Source organism: Sparus aurata, chromosome 21 (assembly GCF_900880675.1).
Source record: "Sparus aurata chromosome 21, fSpaAur1.1, whole genome shotgun sequence".
NCBI lineage: Eukaryota > Metazoa > Chordata > Actinopteri > Spariformes > Sparidae > Sparus > Sparus aurata.
The window spans coordinates 27,024,910-27,051,716 of record NC_044207.1 but is presented as its reverse complement, the minus strand read 5'-3'; the positions used below and the strand labels follow the sequence as shown (position 1 = coordinate 27,051,716).

General features: G+C 41.3%; 1 protein-coding gene and 1 long non-coding RNA gene across 8 annotated transcripts in view; one reads left to right on the top strand and one right to left on the bottom strand.

Annotated features, from left to right (window-relative positions):
- The window catches only part of dnah9l (dynein, axonemal, heavy polypeptide 9 like), a 35,811-nt gene that overhangs the window by 8,517 nt on the left and 487 nt on the right, over positions 1 to 26,807 (bottom strand). The window contains exons 1-66 of one of the 2 annotated variants that reach the window (XM_030402079.1): positions 26,342 to 26,596; positions 25,737 to 25,932; positions 25,074 to 25,173; positions 24,451 to 24,662; positions 24,118 to 24,351; positions 23,833 to 24,000; positions 23,186 to 23,302; positions 22,865 to 23,002; positions 22,493 to 22,617; positions 21,802 to 21,997; positions 21,003 to 21,107; positions 20,670 to 20,861; positions 20,074 to 20,274; positions 19,616 to 19,951; positions 19,448 to 19,525; positions 19,291 to 19,346; positions 19,059 to 19,179; positions 18,774 to 18,943; positions 18,415 to 18,637; positions 18,213 to 18,329; positions 17,688 to 17,774; positions 16,712 to 16,870; positions 16,422 to 16,505; positions 16,159 to 16,317; positions 15,775 to 15,897; positions 15,184 to 15,306; positions 14,707 to 14,931; positions 14,403 to 14,621; positions 13,920 to 14,087; positions 13,617 to 13,742; positions 13,414 to 13,521; positions 13,186 to 13,317; positions 12,941 to 13,101; positions 12,367 to 12,523; positions 12,110 to 12,255; positions 11,863 to 11,979; positions 11,629 to 11,767; positions 10,989 to 11,081; positions 10,702 to 10,896; positions 10,285 to 10,362; positions 9,946 to 10,078; positions 9,509 to 9,636; positions 9,144 to 9,292; positions 8,901 to 9,051; positions 8,634 to 8,765; positions 8,360 to 8,533; positions 8,071 to 8,275; positions 7,718 to 7,883; positions 7,460 to 7,562; positions 7,087 to 7,224; positions 6,816 to 6,917; positions 6,361 to 6,522; positions 6,079 to 6,162; positions 5,549 to 5,658; positions 5,238 to 5,400; positions 4,542 to 4,665; positions 4,305 to 4,447; positions 4,061 to 4,222; positions 3,766 to 3,825; positions 2,910 to 3,083; positions 2,640 to 2,786; positions 2,444 to 2,557; positions 2,104 to 2,247; positions 1,283 to 1,465; positions 1,142 to 1,147; positions 732 to 833 (exon numbers count right to left, since the gene is read on the bottom strand). In XM_030402079.1, coding sequence (XP_030257939.1) covers positions 732 to 833; positions 1,142 to 1,147; positions 1,283 to 1,465; positions 2,104 to 2,247; positions 2,444 to 2,557; positions 2,640 to 2,786; positions 2,910 to 3,083; positions 3,766 to 3,825; positions 4,061 to 4,222; positions 4,305 to 4,447; positions 4,542 to 4,665; positions 5,238 to 5,400; positions 5,549 to 5,658; positions 6,079 to 6,162; positions 6,361 to 6,522; positions 6,816 to 6,917; positions 7,087 to 7,224; positions 7,460 to 7,562; positions 7,718 to 7,883; positions 8,071 to 8,275; positions 8,360 to 8,533; positions 8,634 to 8,765; positions 8,901 to 9,051; positions 9,144 to 9,292; positions 9,509 to 9,636; positions 9,946 to 10,078; positions 10,285 to 10,362; positions 10,702 to 10,896; positions 10,989 to 11,081; positions 11,629 to 11,767; positions 11,863 to 11,979; positions 12,110 to 12,255; positions 12,367 to 12,523; positions 12,941 to 13,101; positions 13,186 to 13,317; positions 13,414 to 13,521; positions 13,617 to 13,742; positions 13,920 to 14,087; positions 14,403 to 14,621; positions 14,707 to 14,931; positions 15,184 to 15,306; positions 15,775 to 15,897; positions 16,159 to 16,317; positions 16,422 to 16,505; positions 16,712 to 16,870; positions 17,688 to 17,774; positions 18,213 to 18,329; positions 18,415 to 18,637; positions 18,774 to 18,943; positions 19,059 to 19,179; positions 19,291 to 19,346; positions 19,448 to 19,525; positions 19,616 to 19,951; positions 20,074 to 20,274; positions 20,670 to 20,861; positions 21,003 to 21,107; positions 21,802 to 21,997; positions 22,493 to 22,617; positions 22,865 to 23,002; positions 23,186 to 23,302; positions 23,833 to 24,000; positions 24,118 to 24,351; positions 24,451 to 24,662; positions 25,074 to 25,173; positions 25,737 to 25,829 — 9,240 coding nt within the window. In that variant the 5' untranslated portion in view covers positions 25,830 to 25,932; positions 26,342 to 26,596. Of the gene's footprint in view, positions 1 to 731; positions 834 to 1,141; positions 1,148 to 1,282; positions 1,466 to 2,103; positions 2,248 to 2,443; positions 2,558 to 2,639; positions 2,787 to 2,909; positions 3,084 to 3,765; positions 3,826 to 4,060; positions 4,223 to 4,304; positions 4,448 to 4,541; positions 4,666 to 5,237; positions 5,401 to 5,548; positions 5,659 to 6,078; positions 6,163 to 6,360; positions 6,523 to 6,815; positions 6,918 to 7,086; positions 7,225 to 7,459; positions 7,563 to 7,717; positions 7,884 to 8,070; positions 8,276 to 8,359; positions 8,534 to 8,633; positions 8,766 to 8,900; positions 9,052 to 9,143; positions 9,293 to 9,508; positions 9,637 to 9,945; positions 10,079 to 10,284; positions 10,363 to 10,701; positions 10,897 to 10,988; positions 11,082 to 11,628; positions 11,768 to 11,862; positions 11,980 to 12,109; positions 12,256 to 12,366; positions 12,524 to 12,940; positions 13,102 to 13,185; positions 13,318 to 13,413; positions 13,522 to 13,616; positions 13,743 to 13,919; positions 14,088 to 14,402; positions 14,622 to 14,706; positions 14,932 to 15,183; positions 15,307 to 15,774; positions 15,898 to 16,158; positions 16,318 to 16,421; positions 16,506 to 16,711; positions 16,871 to 17,687; positions 17,775 to 18,212; positions 18,330 to 18,414; positions 18,638 to 18,773; positions 18,944 to 19,058; positions 19,180 to 19,290; positions 19,347 to 19,447; positions 19,526 to 19,615; positions 19,952 to 20,073; positions 20,275 to 20,669; positions 20,862 to 21,002; positions 21,108 to 21,801; positions 21,998 to 22,492; positions 22,618 to 22,864; positions 23,003 to 23,185; positions 23,303 to 23,832; positions 24,001 to 24,117; positions 24,352 to 24,450; positions 24,663 to 25,073; positions 25,174 to 25,736; positions 25,933 to 26,341; positions 26,597 to 26,807 lie in introns of those variants that run through there. The other variant, XM_030402078.1, reaches the window with a different exon arrangement.
- Positions 26,662 to 26,807, top strand: part of LOC115572224 (uncharacterized) — a 71,022-nt gene continuing 70,876 nt past the window's right edge. For all 6 annotated transcript variants that reach the window (XR_003982047.1, XR_003982046.1, XR_003982050.1 and 3 more), the window contains exon 1: positions 26,662 to 26,794. This is a non-coding gene — a long non-coding RNA (uncharacterized LOC115572224). The remainder of the gene's footprint in view (positions 26,795 to 26,807) is intronic.

The window sequence follows — 26,807 nt, the reverse complement described above, 5'->3', positions numbered from 1 at the left end:
AAAACCCCTGCTTTCTTTTTTCTTTTTGATGATGTTATTACAAAGTGTATACAACTTATTCATCTAAATTGCAAGTTTGATGCTTTCATGTCTCATTAATAACAACACTTTCACTGACATGAGGTTGAAGATCACACGTTTCTCGCCACAGACAAAAGAAAATGACATCCTGAGTTTACCTCAAGCTAGAAATGAGTCTGAGATGTTGCTGTTGGGTAGATTCAGTTTATCAAAGACAAGCAAAGCACAGAAACGTTAATTAGGGCAGACCATCGTGTTTTAATATATATATATATATAATCAAATATGCCAGTTGCGGCTGAAAATAACAAAAAAGTAAACAAGTTAGCTGTTTTCCATCTCAAAGAAAAGTTTGGAATTATTTGAATGCAATGTGGAACCCGTGTATGTATATAACCTGACAATTAATGTCATAAAACAAAACTAATATATAGACATATTGTCCTGTGCCTAAAAAACATTTCTTTTGCTCGTAGTTCAGCAAGATCATAAAACACGAGCAATCAGAATAATTGAGACATTTCTGAGGGAGACATGTTCGTGGGTAACCAGATGGTCGACGACAAAACTGAAGCAGTCAAATTATTAAAATGTTGAGGCTTGCTATTTTTCTGTATTCTTAATTAATTGCCAAATTAATTCACAAACTAGGATTGACATGACGAGGAGATAAAGTTTTAAAAAAAGAACGATGACCTCAGCAGACTTACAGCGAGTTTCTTCCTGATGGCCTCGAGTTTCTCAGCAGCCTCAGCCAGGTCGGCATTGGCCTGAGAAAGACACATCCTCTTCATCTCTACCTCACAGAATACCTGCAGACAGAACAAACACAAACGTACAGCAAACCAAAAAATATCCATTATTAGGATGGCTGTACTGCAAATACAGCAAAATCTAGAAGTGCATGCAAAGTTTATTCAGTAAAAAACTAGGTAATTCCTTCAGGCTGCAGACAAACCATCAACTAGAATAACATATTCTGTTATGGGTAATATTCATATCAGTCAATGACAGAGTAAACTAAGATAAAAACATCTCAGCTGTGTGAAGTAATATCATCCTGCACACACTGTACATTTGAAATCTGAAAAAATAAAGACAATAGAGCAGTTATACTTACAAAAATCTATCCAGGGAAGCATAATAGTTGGGGAAACAGAAAATAACCAATTAAACAATCATAACATATGGCTGTTCAGTGAAAAAACACAAGATAATGGCTTTGCTTGGATGACACTAACTATGTATGATATGTGTTAACCTCGTGGAAGCGTATGATGTTGATCACCCAGGCGCAGAGCCCCGCAGCGGCAGAGGACTTCTGTCGCACAAACTCTGGGTTGAACTCCGGGTCGCTGAGGTGCTCCTCTCTCACACACCTCACCGTCGCCTCGGGGATGTGCTCTTTGTCAAAGTTCACCAGAGCCTGGAGGAAGTCGTCCACCTGGATGTGCATTTGTGTGTGGATTAGTTTAAATGGTTTCATCTCACAATCTCCATTTTTAATAGTTGTGCAGGCCTTTTTGGATTTTAAATCACGAGGGGGAATTGAGAAGTAAAGCAAAATAAAGATACTTCTATCCACACATATTGGCAACTGTTGAAAGTACCACAGCATTTGCTAAAATCCCTTTTATAGTTTTATTTATACCTCTGTTTAACTGGGAAAGGGCCTCGCTGAGATTAAAACTCTCTTTTACAGGAGTTCGAGACAGCAGCAGTGCACAGAACATAAAATATTGAGGACGTAAAAATTTCAGTATAAAAACAGACTTTAAGTAAGATGGATAAAATAGCAGAAGAGAAATCGGGGATCAACAAAGCAGATTCAACACAGATAAAATGACGGCAGGTCAGTGCATCATTATAAAAAATATGAAAACCGATAAATATAAACAGTTAATTCTCAGCCGCGTTGGCAACTCAGACAAGGGACGAGGCATAAAACAGCCACAAGTCATTTTAAATGAGACACAATGTTATTTTGGGAATTTATTGGTGATGGTCTTTTTCTTTTTGGCTGTGTGGTAGCCACACATAAATCTGAGAAACACTCGACAAGACACCACAGTAAAATATCACCTTGCTCATAACCATCTTGGAAGCCTTCCAGCTGCGATCTTTGGGGATTCGGCCTTGGGGAGACATCAGCACCAGAACAGCTGCCGAGACGTTGGTGACAATAGCTGGAGGGTTGGGAAACGTCCTCAGCTCTGTCAGGTTCAGCTGGATGAGCACGCACAAACACACACATACACACACACACACATATAAATATTTCATTTTGGGGGGCTGGGATGGAGCCAACCTTGCAACGCTTGAGTTTGTCGCATAAAAACAAACTGAATCAAATAAAGTGAAAGAAATATATCAACTGTGGCGAGAGGATTCAGGTCTATTGATGTGCACACGGGTGATTTACCCTGTTTAGAGTATTGAGGGCTGCATTGGCTGCCTGTAGGGCCGGTTCAGCCTTGGCCAGGTCCTCCTCGGTCTCCTGCTGCTGTTTAGTCACTTCGGCTTGGATCGCTGCAACCTGAAGGAACGAAAATATGAAAAACGTGCGATAATGACTTTTGCTCCTTGGTGGTATGAAATGAAACCCCGTGATCTGGAACCTTTTGCTCCTCTGCATCTGCCACCGCTCTCTCTTGGTTAAGCTTGTCTGTCTGTTGTCCTATTTTAGCTATGAGGGCCTCGATATCCGTGTTCCTCTGCCACAGCTCCACCTCCTGAACTGCGAGCTTGGCTTTCAGATCTTCAACCTGAGTGAGACGGACAGGAAGAGACCATGGCATAAATTAATGGAAAATGCCAAGCCATATTTGGAGAATATTGCATGTTAACAGTCATAGTGGAAGTGTCCAGTATTGTGTAGCTTGTCTGACCTGTGAGGCAGTTGTCTGCAGCTTCTGTAAGCCGTTTTCTAACCGCTCCATCTTCTGGGTCAGCTCTGTGCGTTTTTTCCCCAGCAGGTTACCATACAGTTTCATAAACTCCAGGAAACTCTTTGGGGTGGTGTAGTTGAAGTGTTTTTCATTCTGCTGGTACTTCACACTCACCTGTTACATGTGAGTAAAAAAGAAACCGGAGAGATCATGTCAGAGACGGTGTCAGGAGAGGCTATCACCGAGTGCAGACTCACCACTCTGTTGGTTTGGGCACTATTATTTTGAAACATGAGGTCCAAAGATAGTATGTGATATTATCGATGATTACTTTACATCTATAGACTTTCTAGAGCAGCTACATTAATGCTTACAACAGCAGAATCATGATAAAGTTGATACTATCTTGCTAGAAAAAAGAGTCGATCAAATGTCAATAAAATAAAGAATATTTCTGATAATAAAATATTAAGTTATGTTTGGAAAGAATGAAGAGTCAGTTTCAGTCCTCCTCCCTCTGCTGATGTGATTCACTGCCTGCAGGTACAGCTGGTAGAACCTGAGGACATGCTGTAGGAGCGACATGTCAATCACAAAACAGATACGCACTAAAACATATGGTTTATCATCTATTTCAATCTAAGTGGGACCATAATACACAAAATGAACATCATGCTGTATTGAAGGAGACTTGAAACTAACAAGTGAGACCATAAACTCATGAGGAAACAATTCACTTCATTTTCTTTTAACCTTACATGGAACTCCACTCTTTTTTGAATCCAGTTGTTTTGCCTCCTGCTGGCCGTTAGAAGAAATGTACGGTTAACACCCATGATGCTTTGCAAAAGCTCACCTCATTGACACTGGTGTGGGCGTAGGAGATGAATTCACTGATAGATGCTCGCACTTTGGGCTGCGCAGGAAATAGATGCACAGAAATTTAAGCAATGATTATACTGGCAGTCAGTGATGAGAATAACAAAATGTTTCTTAATAAACTAAATACAATTACGGTCTATTTTGATCATATTTATGAACATGACTGCTACACCACCCACAAGTTTCTATTCTCAAACCCCTAAAGAGCAGTTCAGGTAGTTAATAAGTCAAATAAATTGAATATAAATCTGAGATGATTGTGCTGTCACCTCCAGTCCAGGTATCTTTTCTATGAAAGTGGTGCTGACAGACTGCAGGGCGAGCTGAGGCCAGGAGTGGAACCAGTCTATTGCTGTACAATTCACCAGAGCTGGAAACTTCCGTGCACGTGTCCGCAACGTGAACCCGACTGGGGAGAAACACAAGACGACCTGGAGGACAAGAAGAGTGGTGGTAGATATATTTTATCGTCGACGATGTCAAACATGGAAATTTAAAAATGTTTTTTCAGACCTTGAGCTGTCTCCGTATCCTCTCGATGAAGAAGCTCCAGCAGTTGTCTCTGCTATCTATGAGTCCTAATCCTCTCAGCTCCATCCGGATCGACGTCACAATCATATCTACCTCTTCATCACTGAAAAGGTCTGGAATATCCCCTAAATAACACAAATGATGTGAGGACAAAACAGGAATTCTCTGACGATACACAAAAACAGAAAAATACCTCGTCCTCCAACAGTGTATCCAAACCTGATGCCAGCATATCGTTGATGAGCACCAGGAAGCGTTCATCAGGAATCTGAGCGTCTGTATGAAGGAACACCGTCCCAATGTTCTTCACCCCCACCTTTATATACAACGCTGCTATATCACTCTGGGGAGCAGAGATGAGCAGAAAAATGGCAAGAATACATCACTAGAATTATGTTAGTGACTTATCGTATCAGACCATGACCATCTTCGTTGACCTTGATATTGCCCGCTCTGTTTACATGCGCGTTTGTTTACCTTAAAGTTTCACAAATCATTTTAGTTAACATGATTTTAATCAAATTCTAATGTCTGAATATTAAGAAATAAGGAAAGCAATTCTAGAGAAAGATTGTTGATTGTTGAGTCTCCTTCACAGGTTGTCAAATACAGACTCTTTGGGTTAGAATTTCAGGACGAATCCCAACCCAGAGCGTTGGTATTTCACAACCTGGGAATGGGACTCAACAATCAACTATCTTCCTCCAGAAGTGCCTTCCCTACTTTAAAGGTTCACTGCTGCTTTACATGCATTATCATGCTATTATCATATCATTATACCAGTCTCAAAAAATGGTCTTAAATTTACAGTATTATTTCTGAAACAATTATTTCTGAAGCAATTATCACAATTATGACAAAAAAGAACGTTATCATGACAGGCCCAACTGTACTCGCGTGTGTATGCGTGTTTACCTTGAGGTCATTGATGCCGTAGCCTTTACGCAGAGTGATTTGGAAAACTTCCAGCATGCTGAGGAAGGCAGCCAGCCGACACAGACTCTGCTTCCCGCTGCCACCAACCCCCACCAACAGAGCATTACCGTAGGGGGCCTCCAGGATACGACTGATACGACACCTGAACACAAACACCAGAATTAACAGTGTGTGCCTGGACTGCTGATTAACATATGTGCTCATCTGTGGAAATCTCCCCTCTTGCATGTTAAGCAGATGTTATACGTTCAACTGCAATTTCAGTGCACATGTCTGCGTGTGTGTCTTACACATGCTGGATAGCTTCTTCAAACAGCACCAGGTCCATGACAGCATGCAGCTCATTATAATGCTCCAGAGCATCAGCCAGGGTCTTCTGGAGTTTCTCCCAGTCTGAAGCCTGACAAGACAGGCAAATAAACAAACTTTGCTCTCTTGAGTAAGAGAAGCAGTGTCCAAGTAACTCAGTGGTAACTTCCTGATACGTAATGAAATTATGTTCTTATCAAGACTGGAGTTGATTAACTTTCAGTTTAAACCTCATACAGGAAAGAAAGGTAATTAGTTTGCTAATGACAGTGCATTCATCCTCATTTATATTCTGACAGATGGGACATGACAGCGGAATTTATGCCATGAGGTCTTTGAATATGTGAGCTACAGAAAATCCACAGGCTAAATTGATTCAAGTCAAAAACAATTAAACTCACCCATTTTATTACCACAGCTAATAAAGAATAAATAGATGCTTGAAAGGAGCAACATGGCCCACAGCTCGGAATAGCACTGAACAACTTGTGTGTGTATGACTGGGTCGAACCTGGTGGTACCGAGGCTCTCCCACTCCTTGGGCAAAGTGACAGTACACCAGAGGCTGGTGGATAAAGATGGACTCGTCTATTCCCTGGAGAAAATTGGCAGAAACAGAGATACGAAAATGGCAAGACGAACATACCACAGTTACAGCCCTCTAATGAAGCCAGGGACGGAGCAATTATTTTAGTTTCTGTCACATTGATTCAAACTGTTAAGATATTGACTATAATATTCCATATTTCTAAACTACTAAAATACATTTTATTGTACGTTCCTCATGTCTTACCTCGAAATACCTCTTGCCAGTGTCCAGCAGGATTTTGTTGAAGAGTTCCACATCCTTTTCTTCCATCAGTTTGTCCGAGTAGACTCTGGAGCTCTCGTGCAGCCACAGGTGAACCAGGTCCATGGGGTAACGGATACTCTCTGGCAGGGCAAAGAGGATACCCTACACACCAAGACAAATTGAATAAATAATTATTTCAAACATCTCTGTCTCCACAGAACAGGTATCTCACTTACTGATAACAAGTCAGATATATGTGGCTTGACAGTTAAAATGGTAATTTAGCCATTCCGCACCCACTTATCTTGAAAATATAGATAATGGACCAATCCCGCTGTTAACAGCGAATCTCTTTTATTGAATTAAACATTATTCATCCAACTTGTAGAGGAGACAGCAATTATGTGACATAACATAGTTTCATATTTTCTCATCTGAATGATTGCGTGTGTTACCTGGAAAATGTTGGAGAGGTCACGCAGGTTGAAGATGTAATGGAAGCGTATCGCCGTGGGGAGGAAGTTCTGACTGATTTTCTGATGCAGACAGATTGCCGCCTGGATGAGCAGAACAAAAAAGATGGATGGATGTGGGGATAATGGAACAGAAAAACAGATGGGGATTATTAAGGAGAGAGTGGCTTCTAAATTGACAGCCCTATGTTTGCACTGATTGGAAAAACAAGTTATCATGTAGAAAAATGCTGCGCTGATTCTCTGGGTCTACCTGTATCAGAGTTCCCACTGAGCGGGAGACACCGTAGCTGAATCCACCCTGAAGGAAGTGAGCCGACAGGATGCTGGAGAAGACGGTGGCTAATGCATCGGTACTCGGAAAATGTACCGCAAACACAGAGAAATGCCTCTGAGGGGAATAATGAGAGATGTGACAAAGACTTCCCATTAAAACTTGGCCTTCTTTTTTACTTGTTTATCATTACTTTGACAAGTAATTGCTTCTTGCTTTTACTGCTGATTATCATTCTGTGTTAAGTTGCACCTTGATAAATTACTTTGTGAAAATGGCTAATGAGCTAATTAAGTAAAGTAATTGTAGTACAAAGAGCAATGGCAATGTGTGTGTGCATGAATGTGTTTACCTGTAGTCTGGGGTTGATAGAGAAGCTTCCAGCTGTCGGGTTCATACAGGTGATGTACTGGCAGTTGTGAATTTCCTTCAGCACCAGTCGCTGCCTGTCATACCTACAGATGTGTTGTTTGCTTTCATTAGATTTAATAGAACCACTGAATTCATATCAACCTGTATTCACTGCACAGCAAGTGCTTACATACAGATGTGGGTGTGTAACCGTGCTGTAGTCTTAATGTCAAATGAGCAAATTGTGTCTCTGTCTCACCAGTGGTTGTAGTCAAGGTGCTGGCGGATCAGCGTGTGCGGCTGGACGGTCCCATAAACGTCCACCTCGGGCATGTTGAGGTCGTCTATGAAGTAGATGAGTCTCTTAGCCGTAGGGGGAGCAAATTTACGACCAGCTTTCTTCTCCAGGGGTTTCTCCAGGACTCCTGAGGTCCATACAAAGCAAGAGACAGTTGATGAAAGTGACAAGAACAGTGTGCACAGCAACCTTGAAACTGCATTGTCCCAATGGCAACCTTGCAACATGCTCCACCGTGCCATCAGTGTGTACAATCTGCATTGATTTTTAGGAAGCATCAATTTTAAAATGTTCCCTTTCATTGTGATTCTTACGCTGCAGCATGGCTGATGTGGTGTAGTAGTTGAAGGGGACTTTAGCCACCATGTAGTCCTCTTTCAGCTTTGCCACTTTATCAGTCACCAGGATGGTCTTGCCCACTCCGGCGTTGCCCACTAACATGATCGGTTTGCCCCTCTGGAGCAGCAGGTCGATAAAGTAGGTCAGACAGATGGTTTCTGGGGTGTGGACCAGCACAGTCTGAAACACACAGTGAGTCATATGACTGAAAAGGCTTGTCCAAAATGAAACCAATATTAAGCAGTGTTTCAGGCTCGTGCACACCTGTAATGGTACATCAGGTTCCAGCTCAAATGGCACCATCTTCTCGCTCCAGGGACTAAACTTTTTAGTCTCAGAGTCAATGAAATAGTCAAAGACGGTTCCCTGGGAGGGAAACTTCACCGCTCTCATCTCTTTGGACCACCAGCGGCTGAATTCAGCACGGTAGTCATTCAACTGGCGCATGTTGGGAAAACGCATGATAAATTTAGTTTTCTGATTATCTGCTATGTGAAAAGGAGTGAGATCTTCAAGCAGACATTCAGTCATCACATACATGATCCTGGAAGAGGGCGCCACCGAAGGCCCAGACACAGGCGAAGACGAAGTAGATCTCATAGAGTTCTCGGGGAGAGTCGGCAGGAGTGTTTTCCTCCGTTAACAGGCAGTCCAGCAAGCAACACAGAGTCTGATCGGCCAAAGCATAAAATGTAAGACTAATTCCTTTAACAATATGTAAGAACACCAGATAGACATTCATTCAGAGAGGACAGGACTTAAAAGGTTTACACATTCATTAAGACTCTGATCTGTGTTTTCTCACCTGCACCATGCTGCTTTCTGGTATGGGAGTGATGGTTTTCAGGTTGCAACGGACTTGTTCCAGGCAGTACGGCACGTACTTATCAAACAGGATTGTGAGGTTGGCTCGCTCTGATTGGGCCTGTCTGGTGTCTATCCAACTTGTCACATATCTGTAAATACAGTAAAGACAGCACTGCTAATCAAAGCACAATTTCAGAAAAAATACGAAATAGAATGACTTCTGTGTGTTTGTGTGTCGTACGAGCTCCAGCCGAGATCCTGCGGGTTGACGTAGAGTATCCCTGCCCTGGACACAGTAGCTGGAGTAGCAGCCCTCAGATGAGAGATCTCGAAGAGGAGACGCATGGAGGAAGACAAACTGATCCTCTCGTTACTGGCAAGAGTCAGAACCTGCACAGAGGTGAGGGAGAAAAGGAAAATTTTGATTTTGTGGAGCTCAAGTATTTTTTCTAATATACACAGCAGCAGCAACATGTTTATATATTGTGTGTGTGCTTTGGGTTGGTTTATATAAAGATAAAGGTTTGTTCAAACCTTCAGATAAAGCACACAATTCTCTGCATTAGAATAATGAAAATACAGGAAAATATCAGGGAACAAACTGACCTTATTGTCATCCATAACTGTGTTGAGTGATTCAATCCACATGGGGTCAATATCCCCATCCAGAACAATCCATTTGGGCCCATCATGTCCCACTGAGGTCAGCTCTCTCATGGTAGAGGAGAACAGACCTAAAGAGTAAAAACAACAGTGGTACATCAATTCTTTCTTTTCTTAGATTGATAAGGCACAGGACCATCACTGGGGCAAACATTTCATATCTTATGATTTAAAGTTTTACTGGCAAGAGTTAACACTGAACCAGAAAAAACAACTTTAAAAGATTCAAATTAATTCTGAGAAGAGGCTTGGGGATAAATCAAGAGGCCTGGCATCAAAATTACTCGAGCTTAACAGCGACCCGAAATCTGAAGTAAACAGGTCCCTTGATCATCATTTACAGCTTATTAAATTCCTCGTATGTTCCTGAAGCCCCTCACCATCTTTCCACTCTCTGGTAGCAGGGTGCAGGTATCCAAACAACTCGTCTGTAGTCACAGCTTTAGGGTTGATATCGTTCCACACGGGCTTCATCTTCATGTTTGCGTAAGTTCTGTGGAGGGTCTTCAAGATCTAATGAATAAACAGTATAAATACATGTTCTCACAAAGGCAAATCAGTCATTATCAGTCCAGATACTCCACTGACATGAGCTGTTTGTGTTTGGTATGTAGACAGTGGTTATAAGCCACCTGATATAAAAAGTATTTTTGATAGTAAAGGTGCAAATCCTACTGTATATGATGTTTAATGGATAGAGTAGTTATATATGAGTTAACCTGGCTCTTTCCAGTTCCTGGTCCACCGACTACAAACACAGAGTGTCTGACAGCCAGCAGCTCCTCCAGCTGAGTCACCTGTACACACACAAACATCGCATATTACTGGATTTCTGGTCATATAAATACTGTAAACTACTAACTTTTCCTTGTTATAAATCAAATAACTGGCACAGTCGATAAAAGTCTTCACTGTCTGAAAACCAGACAAGACTGAAAAAAGAAATGTGGTCAAATTTGAAGGGGGCTTGAGAACTTTGAAAAATTGTACGGAGTATAAATACAGCATCTGTAAACACAGCGATAATTATTTTATTTTATTTACGAAAGTCCTATTTTTATATATCTATATTTGTCAACAATCTGAAAAAAAACCCCCCCAGCATTTTTCCTTCTTTTATTCCCTTTTTATTCCACCTTAAGTATGAAGTTCTCCTCCGGCTGCAGGCGCAGTTCGCTGACTGACTGGCGAACAGCGTTCTCCAGCTCCGGGTCTCTCTTTCTGGGCACGTCTACCTGAGGAAACAGGTCACTGATCAGCCCGAGGAATATCGGCACGTCACTGGTCACTATCTTGGGCAGGTTGAAGTCCCGCAGTGCCCGCATCAGCACCTAGGCAGGAAGTGACAGTTTGGATGTTGTAATGCAAATATAAACATGTGTTTGTGGAAACTACAAGCAATATGATTTCATGGAACGGATACCTGTTCTTCAGGTCTGCTCCGTTCCTCTCTCTTCAGAGATCCAGCCACAACCAGGACTGATTTGATAGCCCTTAAACCCCAATCGTAATGATCCTATCAGATAAAGGGAATACACTATAATGTATCACATTTGTCATTACATTGTTTTGGTCTTTCAATACAGTAGAGTATATTGAAAGCAGCCCTACTGCATTTTAATAGTGTAATTACAATGATCAGCAACAGTATTTCGCAAGAAAGATGAATATTCAGGAGCCCATGTTATTTATTTTCATGTATGTTCACCATGTGAGTTGTATAAGCTACTAACAAGGTCGGCATCTAATGTGAGTGAGCGAACCGCATTTCAGTGTCGTGGCGCTCCTGGCAGCATTTCAAACAATTTCATTAAAACAGAGATCCCAAAAGTCAGTCCAGTCTTTCAAACTGTAGAGGTTGCAGTCCTAAATTTGTACAGTTCTTCCTACAAATGTTGGCAATAGTGGTTGTTCTGGAATAACAAAACGTGCTTTTCATTCCTTTAACTTTCAAAATAACTTTTCTATAAATAGTACACGTTCATCCTGAAACAGCAGAAGGAATGTTTACAGTATATTCAGTGTTCTGAATGTTTAGCAGAAGCTGGTTTTATGTACTGTACCTGTTTGGACAACAGCTCCTTGCAGAGAGTGTAGAGGCTGATGAACTTGCGTGCCAGCAGACGAGCATCTATGAAGCCTTCTGCCACCAACATGATCTCACAGATGAGCTCGAAGTCTGGGATCACCATGGCACAGGGCCTGAACAATTCACAAACCAGTTACTCATCAGTTTTCATTGACATTTGTTAACTGCAGCACTTATAATCTCTTGTTTCTCCCTGTTTGAACCAGACCTGAACAGAGCCTTTAGGTTCTCTGGGAGCTCTGCTCTGCCAGCATAACCTGGATTCAGAGTGATGAATATCCCCACAGTTGGCTTCAGCTCAATCTCTTCTCCAAGGAAATGGAACCTGCATACACGCCGTACCAATCGCAGATTACTAATTAGGTCCGTAGAGAAACCCCAGACTGGATACGCAGATGAATTAATGAATAAATATTTGAAGAGCTTGTAATGCATGTCATTACTTCCACATCTACCTTTGTTTCTTGTTGCGCACAGCATCCTGTATAGTCTTGACTTGTACAGCTACCACAGACAGCACTTCCACTAAGATCCTGTTGAACTCATCGAAGCATCCCCACACCCCTGTCTGAGCCAGACCCTTATAAATGTTACCTATGGACTGAAGTGATGTGAGACAGACAGTAAGTTGAAGAGTTAAATGACTATAAATTGCAATTTAAATGAAGCAAATATGATAATGAATTGAATCTATCTGCACAGTCTGTGCTACCTTGTAGTCCATCTGTTCTGAGCAGTTGAACACATACACCATGATGCCCAGAGAGCGTCCAAGGTCTTTGGTAGTCTCGGTCTTACCGGTGCCAGCGGGACCGGAGGGGGCACCACTCATAGTCAGATGGAGGGACTGGGTAAGGGTGATGTAACACCTAACACATGTAGGGTTGAGATACAAAATCATGAAAAAAAAAAACACAGCAATAATAACAGTTTGAATTAAATTGACATGTGTTTTTGTTAAAAAAATGCGGTATATAATACAGCATGGTGTATAATATATATTGTGGTCAGACATGAGACTTTAATGTCTATGTTTTTGCCCTTATTTGAGCACAAGAGATGGATCGAACACACTTGTTTCCACACATAAACTCACATTTATGCCTATTTGCGTGGGAGCTATCTACTTTCAAACCCTGCACACTTAAGTGTTAAGGCTTTATGGGCATCTCGAGTGTAGCTGCTGAGTCCATTACTAATGTGTGTCTTCACCCCGTCCACACATCTTTAATGATGTGTAATATAATAATTTGGAACCAGTGGTGTGGCATACATGTCTGCTGTACCTGTCAGTGAGTGGAGTGATGACCAGTCTGTTGGTGTTCCCCAGGTATTCATAGCTGAACTGGAACTGGGCGTCACAGATGTTAACATAACAGTGTCTGGTTTCATCATCCCAGCGATGGCGTAACTGGGACAGCCATGCAAACGCCTGACCTGTTGTCACCTAAGAGACACATAGAAGTAATACCAACAAGAGGATCCGCTTGCTTTTATAAAGCCGAATGCCAATTATTAGCGTCTTACTTACCTTCTGACTTGTGAGACTGGCGACCACGTCTCGAGCGTGGACATCGATTGTGCAGACAGTCATGATCTTCTGTCTGTCTCCAGGGGTTAAATCTCCGAGCAGCATGTGGATCAGCGAGTTCAGCTGTGTGATCTAGAAAAACAGAAATTAGCTGAAGTACTAAAAACAAACAAAAAAATCCCAATGTGATCACGTTCCCCGAAACAACATCTGGATTTATAGAACGACCTGTTTTCTGTTGTAGTCTTTGAGAGCCGTCTCAAATCCCTCCTCCACCCTCTCGAAGGCAATGCCCACATCTGTGGCCCACCACACCTGACTACCAGTCAACCCCACCTGTGAATGGAAGGAAAAGAGAGACCAACAACGGATAATTTGTGTGTTTTATAGAGTTAATGTAATTCTACATTCTGTACATTATATTATCAGACCTGTGCAGGGTAGTCAAACAGCCACTGGTCTCTCGGTTTGTCCTCATAGGCAGCGACGGCCTCCTGGATCTCTTTTTGGACGGTACAGCGCATCGTGCTCTCCAAGGCACTCAACCAACACTCCGCCTGAAGAAAGACACAAAAATGTGAAAAATACATGAAAATATAGAATTCCATATTATATAATGTTTGGGAAAGGCATGAAAATCATAACACATGTGCCATAGTTATGGGAAAAAAGAATACAGAAATAACAGGATTTTCTATTTGCACGCAAAGAAATCAAATTTAGTTTTTTGGTACCTGTCCCTCACAGACACACGGCTCAGAGAATGGAACATATTCTCTCTCTCGGCTGTACATCCCTATAGCAACTGCCTCCCCGTCCTCCTCCCCTCTTCCGCCTCTGTCTGAGTCCTTGAAGCGAAGATCTGCTATGTTGTCAAACAGCTTAAGCAGGTGTCTGGTCACCTAGAAAATGCACAAACAAACACACACACACACACACACACACACACACACACACACACACACACACACACACACACACACACACAAGGATTATAGTTTAATTTCTATTTTAAAGGTTATGTTCTTTACAGGGCTTTAAAATAAAAAAAGATGAATCAGCATCAAATTTCCACTTTGTCTTTTATTCTTATCTTTAATATGAACCTTCTCCGCTTCATAAAGCTAAAATCCACCTTGAAGAATATATTGACCTGATAACTATAATGTGACGACTATCTTTTCATACATTCTTTCCTGGAAAACAAAATATATCACCTCTTTGGGCTGTGTTCCCTTGGAGACAATCTCCAGCAGGTCTGAGGCAGAGACAAAATAAAATCTGGGGAATGTGAGTCTCTTGGTCTCTAAGTACTCAGCTAGGGCTTTCTCGCACACCGACAGCCTCTGTTGCAAGGTTTCCAAGTTCTCCAGGAAGCCGGGGTGGTTGGTCACCTCCACCACATTACTGTTCTGCACCACCTCAGTCATTAAGCTCTGGGTGAGTGAAGGAGGAGTTAAAATAAAAAAAAAAGGAAATATATTGAGATGGCTCACACAGGCGAGCGCTCTTATGTGTCACCTGTAAGTCAGTGTGAATTCCCTGGAAGCGCTCTGCGTCACTGGCCAGCTGGCAGCGTATGTCATGGCTGTTGGTGAAGATGCTGTTGAGGTGGGCCCACGTCCTCTGGACAGACATCCAGGAGGAGATGACAAGGTCAGCCACCATCAGCTTCCTCTGCCATCCGCTCACCTCTGCCTGGAAATACTCCACGTACTTACTCATCAGGATGTTCTGCAGCTGCACCTGAAACAGGATAAAAGAAGGATAAATTAATACAATTATTAATATCTGGTCATCTTGCTATGCATTTCTTTCTGCTAAGTTACTTTCGTAACGTCGGGGTGACAGACTGCACCACTCAGAGACATAAAGCAACACTGACAGCAAAATATATAAACCCAACACTACAACCTGTTTTACACTGACACAGCATTAAACTACCATAATACACTAGATTTCACAACCTGAGGAGAATCAGCACAGTTTTTATGTTACCTGGTTGTCTTCGAGTGTTTCGATCAGATTCTCATCTGCTTTGAGCAGAGGGGTTGCTGTGCTGGTATGAGTCTCATATGACAATGACATGACACTCCATGTCTGGGTTATCTCGGCCAAAACCTGAATGTAGGAAATGTTGAGGAAAAACAAAAACAATGTGCAGTATTTGTAGTTACCAAGTATGTTATACATCTTATTTCATCTTTCTTGTCCATTGTGAGTCTGCGTCATGATTTATTTGAGGTTTTCTTTTTAAGAAAATGGAAATTAACTTTTATAATTAAAAGGTCTGGACCTGCCGGACCTTGAATTTGGGTAATTGTTTAATGTTTTGTATTTTTTTTTTTTTCTTCTTTCACTTTGTTTGTACTAAAAGATGAAAATGATCTATAAATAAAGAGTATTAAAAAAAAAAAAATATCTGGACCTGTATTTGTGTCCAAGTTCAGGATTATTTGCAGGTAATATGAAAACCTTAAAAAAATAAAAAAAAAAATAAAAAAAAAGGAAAAGGCACGCTCTCTGTTTCGTTTACTGCATGATATATAGAACAAAATACTATTACTGGTTGGTCTTTATGCTTCTTACTTTCTCTATGGCCATTTCTTTCACAGCCTTGTCCACAATGGTTTTGACCTCATCCTCCACACGGTGGAGCTGCAATTCCAAAAGGTCCCCCAGGGTGGTGCCTTCTCCCATCACAAACCTAACCTGAGGACCAAAAGCAACCATGAGTGCGATCAGATTTCAGATCAGGATAATTGGGTTCACTGAACTGTGCTGCTCATTACAGGACATGAGTTGGCTTGGATAGCTGAATGAAGGTAGAGCACATGAAGACTAGATTAAAGAAGAATGGGACTAAACTCAATAGAGTGGCGAGTATATAATGCAGACTGTGATCATTGATGAAACATTATTGAATCAGATGGTGTGAGACAATGTGAAGAAGCAGCAGAGACAGTCCTGTACCCTGGTGGTGTTCATAAGCTGTTGCCAGTGTCGCTCTCTGACAGCAGAGTTCTGCAGCTCGTTGACGGCTCTCAAAGAGGTCAGCAGGTTCTTCACAGTCGACTCCAGTCCCACGTAGACGTCCCACACCCGCACCTCCTTATCCAGCATCTTCATCTCCTTTAATATGCAATAAGGACAAGTAAAAGTATGAGCAAAATGTACATTTTCTCAATACCAGCAAAAAAGAAAGCTTACAATGTTTGTCTATGGAAGTTAAATACTTTGGCGAAGCGTCTGAGCTCCATGTCCATCTGCTCAACATTGATCTCTTTCCATGGAGTTTTGGTCCAATCCTCTATACTGGTCTGACACAGAGAGGAAAATAGAAGCGTTTAATCTATGATTCTCAAATAAAGTGTTGTCCCCCAGAGCCAGAAACCTCCTCTATCTGCATGGTATGGAATTCACAGCGTGTGGCTACCTGCAGTGTGGAAACCATCTGTGTAATGTAAGAAGTTTGTTTATGAAGTCTGAACGCAGCAAAAATGAGTTTTGTGCTTCTAATATTTACCTTCACAAAGATGACCATGTCCCAGACTGCTTTGACCAGTATGATGTCAGAGCGACACTGGTGCAGCTGCTTGTAGTCTGGGAAACTGACCTCAAACAGGACAGCTGTGTCCTGCAGCCTCTTCATTTCTGCCTCCATCACTGCGACGGTTCTATTAGACTGTCAACAGAGACATTTTGAAATGTAACGCCATAGGAACTGTATTGTTTGTTAGATTCTATTTAGTCAAATACTGTGAGGTGCTTCTGTGTAAATACAGGGTTCGTACACATTTTTCAAGGTCAAATTCAAGCACTTTTCAAGCACTTTTAAGGGTCATTTACAAAATTTTCCAGCACCTTATCGCTGGGGTAAAATACATATCTACAGGAATATATATACTCATGATTATTTTTATTTACTTTTTATCACAATTATGTACATTGTATTATGCTGTAAACATCTAAAATGATGTTTCATGACAGCAAAAACTTTAGAAATTAAAGGAGAACTCAAAGTTTTATCCAAAAAAAAAGGAAGCCACTTGGCGTTCTTCAGGTACACTTGCACCGGGACAAAGAGAGACCTAATTTTCTTTTTTGACATAAACTTTTATAAGATTTTCGCTTATTCATCAAAGTTTATTAATATTGAACGTGTCATCAGTCGAAATTGCATCAAATTCACCTTCTCCTCAGCCATCCTTCTCTATTGCTACCAGGCTGCGTGTGTGACGACACACACACACACTTATTTTATTTCTCCTTGTAATAAGAAAACTATCCAGTCTGATCCCAATGTTGCCAAGACACAGAGTCATAATGTCAAGCACTTTCAAGCACTTAAACTAAAATCCAAGCACTTTTCAGACCTTGAAAACACAACATTGAAATTCAAGCACTTCCAAGGATTTCAAGCACCCGTACGAACCCTGTAAATAATTACTTGTATACTTTTCTTTTTGAATTGTTATTAAAGCATTTCTCCCAGTGCTCACCTTATCAAGTAGTTTATATGGTTCCTCCACATTGATCTTAAAGATCTGTTCAGTGCGAAACTGCTCTCGGAATTCATGCTGCTTGACCTACAGAGATGAAAGACATACTCAGGTCTTGTGCTTGAGCCAAAGTAGCAATACCATTGTGTAGAAATGCTCTGTGCGAAGTAAAAACGTGTAGTAAAAAGTAGAATATATGCCTCTGAAGTATAAGGTGGTAGAAAATGGACATACCCAAGTAAAGTACAAGTTCCTCGTAAATAAACTACAGTACTGGAGTGGATGTATTTAGTTGCATTTAACCATCTATGTGAAAAAAAACTGCACATTCAGGATTCTTTGATGCTGCAGTTCCCATGCATATCTGCCTCCATCTCTCAATCTATATCTGTAGACCCTGGCGGCAGTGTGGTGTTAGTCATATATAATGCAGGACAGAAAGTGAGAAGGTTTATATGTCAGATATTGAGCTCTTTGTAAGGGGTTGCGACAGTGACATCCTACCCAGCTCACACACGGCCTCACCTCAAACCGGACACACTTCCTGCGTATAACTGAAACTTCATTTGATTGGAGGGGCGCCACTTCATGTTTAACTGTGAATGCGATTTTCCTCAGACTCTTCCACTTCTCTGGCAGCTCCTGTGTTACATGGGAAAGCGAAGAACGTAACGCATTCGTAAATGTACACAACATGAAATGTGTTTATCTGTGCGTTAGTACACACTTCTAGCTGTGTGTAGACGCTCTCAGGCAGCTGTTGTCCGTAGGTCTTCAGGAGTTCAGCAGTTGACTTGAGAGGTTTGAAGTGCTGGTCAGTGCTGCTCTGTCTGTCTCGAATGGCCATGAGGTGCCCCATGATGTCCACCAGGCCCGCGTAGTCGCCATCTGACACCTTCTTAGAAAGGCCACGGGCTGTGTCCTGGACAAAGGAGGATAATTCTCTCACGCTGTGGGATAGAGAGGAAGGAGAGGGATGTTCAGTTTCAGTGTGAAGAGGAGTGACACAGGAAAGAATCTAACTAAAAATCTTTAGTTACAGAGTATATCTGTGTCTGTACTGGCGCGTGTGTGTGTGTGTCTCACCTTTGGTTCACGTGGTTCAGAAGGTGCTCCTTGAACATCCAGCTCCATCTCTTGATGACATTCATCAGCGTGTGTTTGAAGGGTCTGATATCGAGCTGTAGCCAGCCACAAAACACCCTCCGGTCCTCCATCTTGCTCACTCGTACATATAGAGACTCGAACAGGTTGATCTGGAATTAAGGATTACACAGTGACTCAGATATATGAGCCACAGTGAATAAGACCAGAGACTATGGTTTCTCCACAAATGCTGTAAATTATGGTCAAGTCAATTGTAAAACACACCTGTTCTTTGAAGTTGTCTAAAGTGGGTGGGTTCTTTTTCAGCTCATAGTCAGCATACAGCTCGGCTTCCTCTGTGCTTAGGACATGACCGTAAAGCAGGAACTGCCTCATAAATTCAGACCTACGAAAGATGAGAAAAGAAGCTATTTGCTTAGAATGTTTTAGTTTTTCAACTCTTTCCTCCAAGCAATTTGATGATGTAATATATACGACAGAGCCATAAACCTCGAACCTGTCATCAGTCCAGAGATAGCGGTAGCTGGCAAATGATCCCTGATATTCTCTAACCTGAAAATCAACACAATGTATTTCAACACAACTGTAACTGCTTTCACAACTGTGCACATCATAAATGAGCCTCCGTTTGTGGACAGGAAACAAACACGTACCTTAGCAATAGCTGCTCGTGCCCGGGAACGTATTACGTGGCACATCTCTGACAAATCCTCCATTTCATTAATGTCACACTACAGAATATAGAAACAACATAACATATGACAATGCTTCGCGTTTGTATGTTAACCCTGTATAAACCTGGACTCTGATCTGTACGGCACCTGATAGTTATCCAGCTGCTTATGCTCTGCCACTCTGGGAATGAAGGACGCCATGTTGGTGATGTTGGACACCATCTTATCGACGATATCATAAAAGTTACCGCCGTGGCTGAAGTCCAACGGAGGATCGAATGTCATCTCATTGCCGTTGAGTACCAGCTGAACCTCAAACAGTGGCGTAATACGCTGGGCAGCGTCTGTGTTGTCCATGAGGTACTGCAGGGAGCAGCGGACCGCACTGGAGAAGCCTGTCAGGATCATGCGGTCCACGTAGTCTGTGTACGCCTTCCACTCGCTGCTGTGCAGGTCTGTAACACCGAGCAGAGACTGGTTCTCCTGTAGTAACATTGAACAATTATGTATTAGAGGAGTTAAGAAGGCAAAGAAACACCAAATTATCACATTAAATATTCATAGATTTGACAATGCAGCATCGAGAGTAAGGTGAGTGAATGTACCTGCAGCAGTTTGTGTATTTGCTCTCCTGTACTGCTGATGAGAGTGTGCTGTTTGGAAACACTCTCCTCTATGTCTGAGAAGATGAGGAGAGTAGAAGCACAGTTCTTTCTGGTAATGAAGGCACGGTGGCTGAATTTGCCCATAAGGGCCTGAATGGCCTCCACATTAGCTTTACTCTTCTGGACACGACTGGAAATGCTCTGGCGGGAGTAAAAGAGAGAAACTATTACATCCAGTAATTACATCCCCTTTGGCTGACAGCTGCATGTCACATTTTGTTTCAAAAGTGTTTGCAATAATTGAGGGAAGCTGGCTTTGAAAACATGAGGAGGAAGCCAGTTTTCATGCTACATTGGCAGGCAACAGTTTCACGGCAGCTTTTGAAAGTGCCACTGAACAAACTCTAAAATAAACCATAACTGCAATTACATTTTTTTTTTTATGTTTCAGACATAATGAATGAATGTTATGAGACAGCAGGTTCAATACACATATAGCAGAATATAAATAATTGTCAAGTACAAAAAAAACTCACTCACAAGCTTAACCTCAGACCTTTTGTCGAAAGATTTCCTTAAAAATAAACATTCAGTACCTTGACCAGGTCTCTTGTTTTCTGAATGTAGTCCCACAGCTCGTCCTGAACCCAGGTAAGCTCACGGAGAGCTGGACCCAGCTGTCGTCTTGTCCCATCCATCTCATCTTTCACCAACCCCAGCTCTACAGCCAGGATGGTGCTGTGGAGCTGATTGTACCACTGGGTCACCAAGGCCAGGGTCTGTGTGTACTACAGGATACAATGCAGCACTGACACTGACTGTTTTTCTACATATTTCACAGCTAAAAACAAACATTTACCGCCGCAAAACTCACAAATACAGCTGTCTGAAACTATATCCAGTGCAGCACTAGGAGCTCAGCTACCCACCGTGTAGAGTCTGTCCCGTTTGGAGTAGAGATGGAGAGCTGCTTTAGGGATGTTTTCATTCTTCAACATGCCCAGATACTTAACCTCCCTTAGCACTGATGTCAGCTGAGGAGAGAGAGAAGAGAAAAATGAGTCGATCCGAAGTCAGAGTTCAGTATTTTGTTTCCTTTTACCTTGATGGTAAAATGTGAATCGACAGGAGCTGCAGATTAAAGTGCAGATGTTGTTAAGATTTATGAATAATTGAGTGGTTGATATAAGAGGGCCAACCTTGCCAAGTTATTCAAGTACCTTGAAAGAAAGTGCACATGCACACTACATCAGATAAGTTGTTTATCCTTGGATTATTGTGCCTGATTTCTACACTGCAGGCTATACATATTCATTACTGCTGTACTTTCTCTTGATTCTTCAATTGTATGTAAATTATTGTATTTTGTATGTCTGTTTGTTGCTGCTGATAGAAATAGTTCCTCTTTATAGCAGCATAAGGTAATGTAAAATCTTTCATGAGTTTAGTACAGGATACATCAATATTGCATTGTAGTAGTAAGTGATACAGTCTGTTGAAGCAGAAATATATATAAACATGTTTTTAAAACAATTTAATCTATTAATCTGTTTGTGGTGTAAACTCAAACGTTTCCACTATTGTTTACTTTATTTACTGTAACATCCTTTATCTGATGTGTTAGCAGGTACGACTGTAGGCTGCACCAATTCCACACCTGACAGAACCCTGTACACTTAAAACAATTAGATACAAATATTTGAGCTCTGACTGATATGTTTTACTTACCGCAGGACTGAAGTTGACCTGGAACAGGCCCGTGTCAGTATCCAGCATGAGCAGTGGTTCGTTCAGGTGGGATTGACAGATTAGCTCCAGGCCCTCAGTCCACTCTGAGAACAGCTCTTCATCATGCTGGTGAAGAACCTCCAGAACATGCTCACACTTTCGGAGGACATCGTCTGCTTCAGCACACCCCAGAGGCCTGGAAGGGAGAGAGGGAGGGAGGGATGGAGGAAAAAAGCCAAAGAATAATTGAGATAGTGAGGAAGATATCTGTCTTTTCTACATGTCTGACAAGTAAACTGCTCCCCTGCAGTATGTATGCGAGAGTTTTGAACTGACGATGTTTGACTTGCATTGTTTGTAATATAGGGTGTGAGGTTTTGACAAGGAGGAAGAATGCTTGGAATGAAACACAAACATCTCTAGTTACTTAAAAATATATTTTTTAAACTCTCAATCATGAATCCCACTGCAATTTAGGACACAGTTGTAAGCCAGAATTATTGATTAATTCAATTTCTTTTTAACCAAAACAGATATTTCATTTCCAGTAGAGATCAAATTTGGGACAATACATTTTTCAGTCTGTTTTTGTAGAAAACTAAAAGTGATTTAACTAAAAGTCAACAGAGAACACAGTTACAGTTACATGACATAATTCTGTACTCATGTGATGAATAAAGTTGGTGCGTACATATAGGCCAGCTGGCAGAGGTTGCTCCTGTTGGTGAGGATGCGAGTCCGAAGCTCCTGTGACCATTTGAGGTTGCCGGCCACTGATGGCATGTTCTTCCCCAGGACAGCACAGCCCGACCGCAGCTTAAACACACAGACTGAATTAATCTGGCTGATGAAGATTGATTTATACTTTCAGAAATGTGTAGGAAATGCTCAGCTACGTGCATGAATTAAAATGCAATAGGGTCACATTAAAGTCTCAGAAACTGCAATGTTATTTGAACTGGCTGTAGTCTGATTACATGACTGTATTTTTGTACATTCTGAAGTGATTTTGTCAATAATCACATTAATTGAGAATATTTATATTCTGCTAAACTCCTTTTACCCCCTCTCTGTGTTGATCAAGTATAAACTGACAGTAGTCTATTTCCTGGTTGAACATGGCCAGCAACACGTTGTAGTTTGGAGAGAACAGCTGATGGATCCTGGGCCTCTCAAGCAGGGTGCTGAAGATCTTCAACAACTAGGCAACAACAACAACAACAACAACACAACTTTAGAAAAGCGTACATTTGAGACATTTAGAAAGTCTAAAATCCAATCACACGGTTCTGGTTTACTGCAGCTGATCATCACCTTGTCCCTGAGTTATATAAATAAATACTGTAATGGGACTGGTTAAGGGGTCAGGGTGTGAGATACATACCTTAAAGGTTGACTTTAGGTTTTTAGAGTGCTGGAAGGCCAGATTGAGGACGGTCCCCAGCCTCTGGTCAAAATCTTTGTTCTGTTCCATGAAACGCCTGTAGTGACGCACAAAATCCTGGACACAAGATGACATTAGACAGGAAATTATGGACTTTTTCAGCCACTTGCCTGATTAAAAAGCTTTGTGTCTACTTATTCTATTAGGCTATTTTCATTGCATTGCATTTTCATGGCAGTACCTCTCTTAGCTGAATTGATCAGAATTGGTTAGTAAAAAACACATTTGTGAAAAATATATTATAACACAGATTCATTACTGATTGAGTTCCAGTTTTGATTGGCTAAGTCACACTGGAAGCTGTGGTGAAATAGCTGTAAAATATCTAGTAAATTAAATATTGATGCACTGGCTAATAATGCCTGCTGTCACTGATTCTTGCGTGTCGCTTAGCAACTACTTTGCTTTGCTACTTTTCAATTATTGCACTGCTGAGCAGAAAAATAAAATGTAATTGTTATTTTTTATTTTTCAGCTGTGCCTGTCAATGCCACTTAAAAAATGCTGTGAATCACAGCCCTTTGGGGCTTATTAATTACACAGCAGTGTGATATCAAAAGAACTGCAACAATCTCACTGTGCCTCACATCGTTAGTATAGTCCAGGGGGTCATATTTGCTCTCTCTGAGGGCCCGCCAGCGGTCATGGAACTCCTCACTCATGCTGAATACCATCTCACTGAGGACTTTCCCTCTGGATCCACCCAGTTCAACCTTCTCCAGTTTCAGAAAGTCCAGTGCTGTTGCAAAAAGTTCCTACAGATGAGAGGAGAAAAACCACTGATGGGTCAGGGAGATAAGAGGCAGGAAATAATGTGGTAATATTGTAACAGATGTGCACATTTTTAACACACACAGAGATGTGCTAGTCACCTCAATCATAAGCAGCCTGTCCATGATGCAGTCTGAACGCTGGAACACAAGTGTTGCCGGAAAATCCCACAGCTTGATGGTCTGGGTGTGTCTGTAGTACTTCGGGATCCGCTGGCGGTAAGTATGAAACAGCTGCTTGAAGGTGTGCAGAACTGAAATGGTTATCTGAACTCTCTCCACCCCCTCCTCAAGCTCCATCTTAAATAGTTCTTCAGGGATGAGGTAGGCAAAGGCCTGCACATGGGCACACAATCATTAAGAAGATCAGTTGTTTAACTTACTTAATTCATCTTATTCTGTCCTCACTCTTACACACATAGATACAACATCCACCTTTTCAATGATCAGGTTGCAGAACTCTTGCAGGAGGACCACCATGCGTTTGGGGGTGCAGTAGTACTGGGAACGGCTCCATATGAGACAGAGAGTGTGGAAAAGAGGAGGCAGAAGGGCGTCTACAGTTGGAAAACTTCTCTCTTCTAGGCTGCTGATCACTCTCCTCAGTGGGCGCAGATACAGATCTATGTCCTCTGCTTCCAGCACCGCTATCATGATTACATACAGAAGAATGATGGATGAGATGATCCTAATAGTTAACTTAACAGTAAATGATACAGTGGTTAAAAAGCTGTGTTATTTCTGTAGATTGACAATTTAAACCAAAAGTGGTAAAGAATAAATTATTTTTATTCTGCCTGAAAATTCCTCCTGGATCCAGAAGAAATTTTCAGGCTAATTCAATATAAGTTTTGTACAAACAGAAAAAAAAATAGAAAGAACAAACAAACAAGGTACTGTGAAACTGTGCAGGAGAAATTATTGTAATAACATCTATAAACTCTGAGTGCAAGACTAGTTTATGTTCGGTAAAACTAAATGTGAAATTGGGCAGTGAGAGATTTGAACGAGGAAACTAATTAAGTAGAACTGATAAATGAGGAGTGATGCAGATCTACCCTCATTGACTTTGAGGCAGACCTCCTTAAAGGAGGAGTAATAACTGCTCTTGACGCGTCTCAGGATCTCCATGATGCGATCCACTTTGGGGCTCTGGATCTGAAAAGGTCATCATAGTAGGATTTAGTGGCCACATTATAAGGTACACTTGTGCAATCTATTACAATTCAATACAACGCTTCTGCCTTATAATCTACTAGCTTTACAAAGCTTAGAACGCTGACTTTTGTTGACACTGTAGGAAATGTATAATTCAAATTATAATGATAGGTCATATTTAAATGTAGCGCTGTATTGGACCACATTATACTGAGAGATGTTTCCAACTTTAGTACTCCCTCTTTACATACATACATGGTAAGAGAATGGTTGTATTGGACAACATTGCTTGCATACATAATGAAGTGGACGAGTGTATATCACCTGAGCTGATGAGGAAGATTTATGGAAACTCTGCTATGTTATGCATGTAGGCTCTGTTAACATTTAATTCATCTGCCCATTCCACATGTGGGCTAAAATCTGGTATTTGGGAATACCATCTATGAATGGTCTATGAATTTGAAAAAAACTAAAACTTTTGTTGGTACTTTGAAAATGCAGTTGAAGTTACATTTTGACAGACTGCACCCCTGCTAACTTCCACAGAGCAAATGTCATACTTGTGATTGGATGCCCAGCAGGTTTTCCCTCTGAGTGGTCCAAAACTGAAGCTCCATGTTGGGGCCTGGGTGGTCTCCCCGGAGCAGCACCATACCAGAGTCTTTCTTCAGGACATTCCATATCTGTCCAGACCACTGAACTATCAGAGTTTCTATAGAGTATAACAAGCCACGGTCTAGTGGCCAACCAGTGGGGCTGAGGGAGACAGAGAGAAAGGCAATCAGTCTGGGTAAAAATGGAAACATAGGCTTGTGAAGATGAAAGTACAGAAGCAAACCACCAATAAGACAAAAATATTACTTTAGAAAGTTTTAAATGCCATCACAATGAACTTATTAGTTTGTTTTGCACAACAATAATTCACTGCAACAAGACGCTGACACTTTGTTGGTGCATTAGCAACTTATACTTTTATTGATATCATCATTTATGCAATGACAAATAGTAGCATATATTCTATTGTACATTATATCTTACCCTCTATCAACTACTAAAAAGTTTGTGCCTTTCTACAGGGTACATGTTACTTTTATTCAAGCTAGCTAGGCTACATAAAACATATAAATGTGAGACATCTCACTGATGACATTTTAAGAGCACTTACTGCTGTTTTGAAGATATTTCCAAGTTTCTTTCTATAACCTTAGCCAAACGCTAGCTAAAAATTTCTGTCTGCTACATAAAAAAAAGTTTTATTAGCTCAATCCCGAGTCGGGGTTTTAAGTAAACAAAGATGGCGCCCGGAAATGGCGCCTGACCCCCGACGTCACATTCAAATCTGACTTTCCTTTTTCCTTTTTGTTTGTTTTGTGAAACTATGAAAATTGTATTGAATATTAAATATTACAATACGATTAACGCAAATAAGTGAAACTGATAGTGACGTTTAATTTTGTTTACGTTTAAACAATACAAGCAGGCAGTACGTCACTTCCGGCTGTCAATTGAGTTTGACGTCCGAAGTTTTTAAACGGGTTAAACATGTTTAACTATGCAGCCCACGGAATATTATTCTTTCCAGCTGACCAAAAGGACATTTAATGAATCTTGAAATGCGGTGAGTGTCGTCA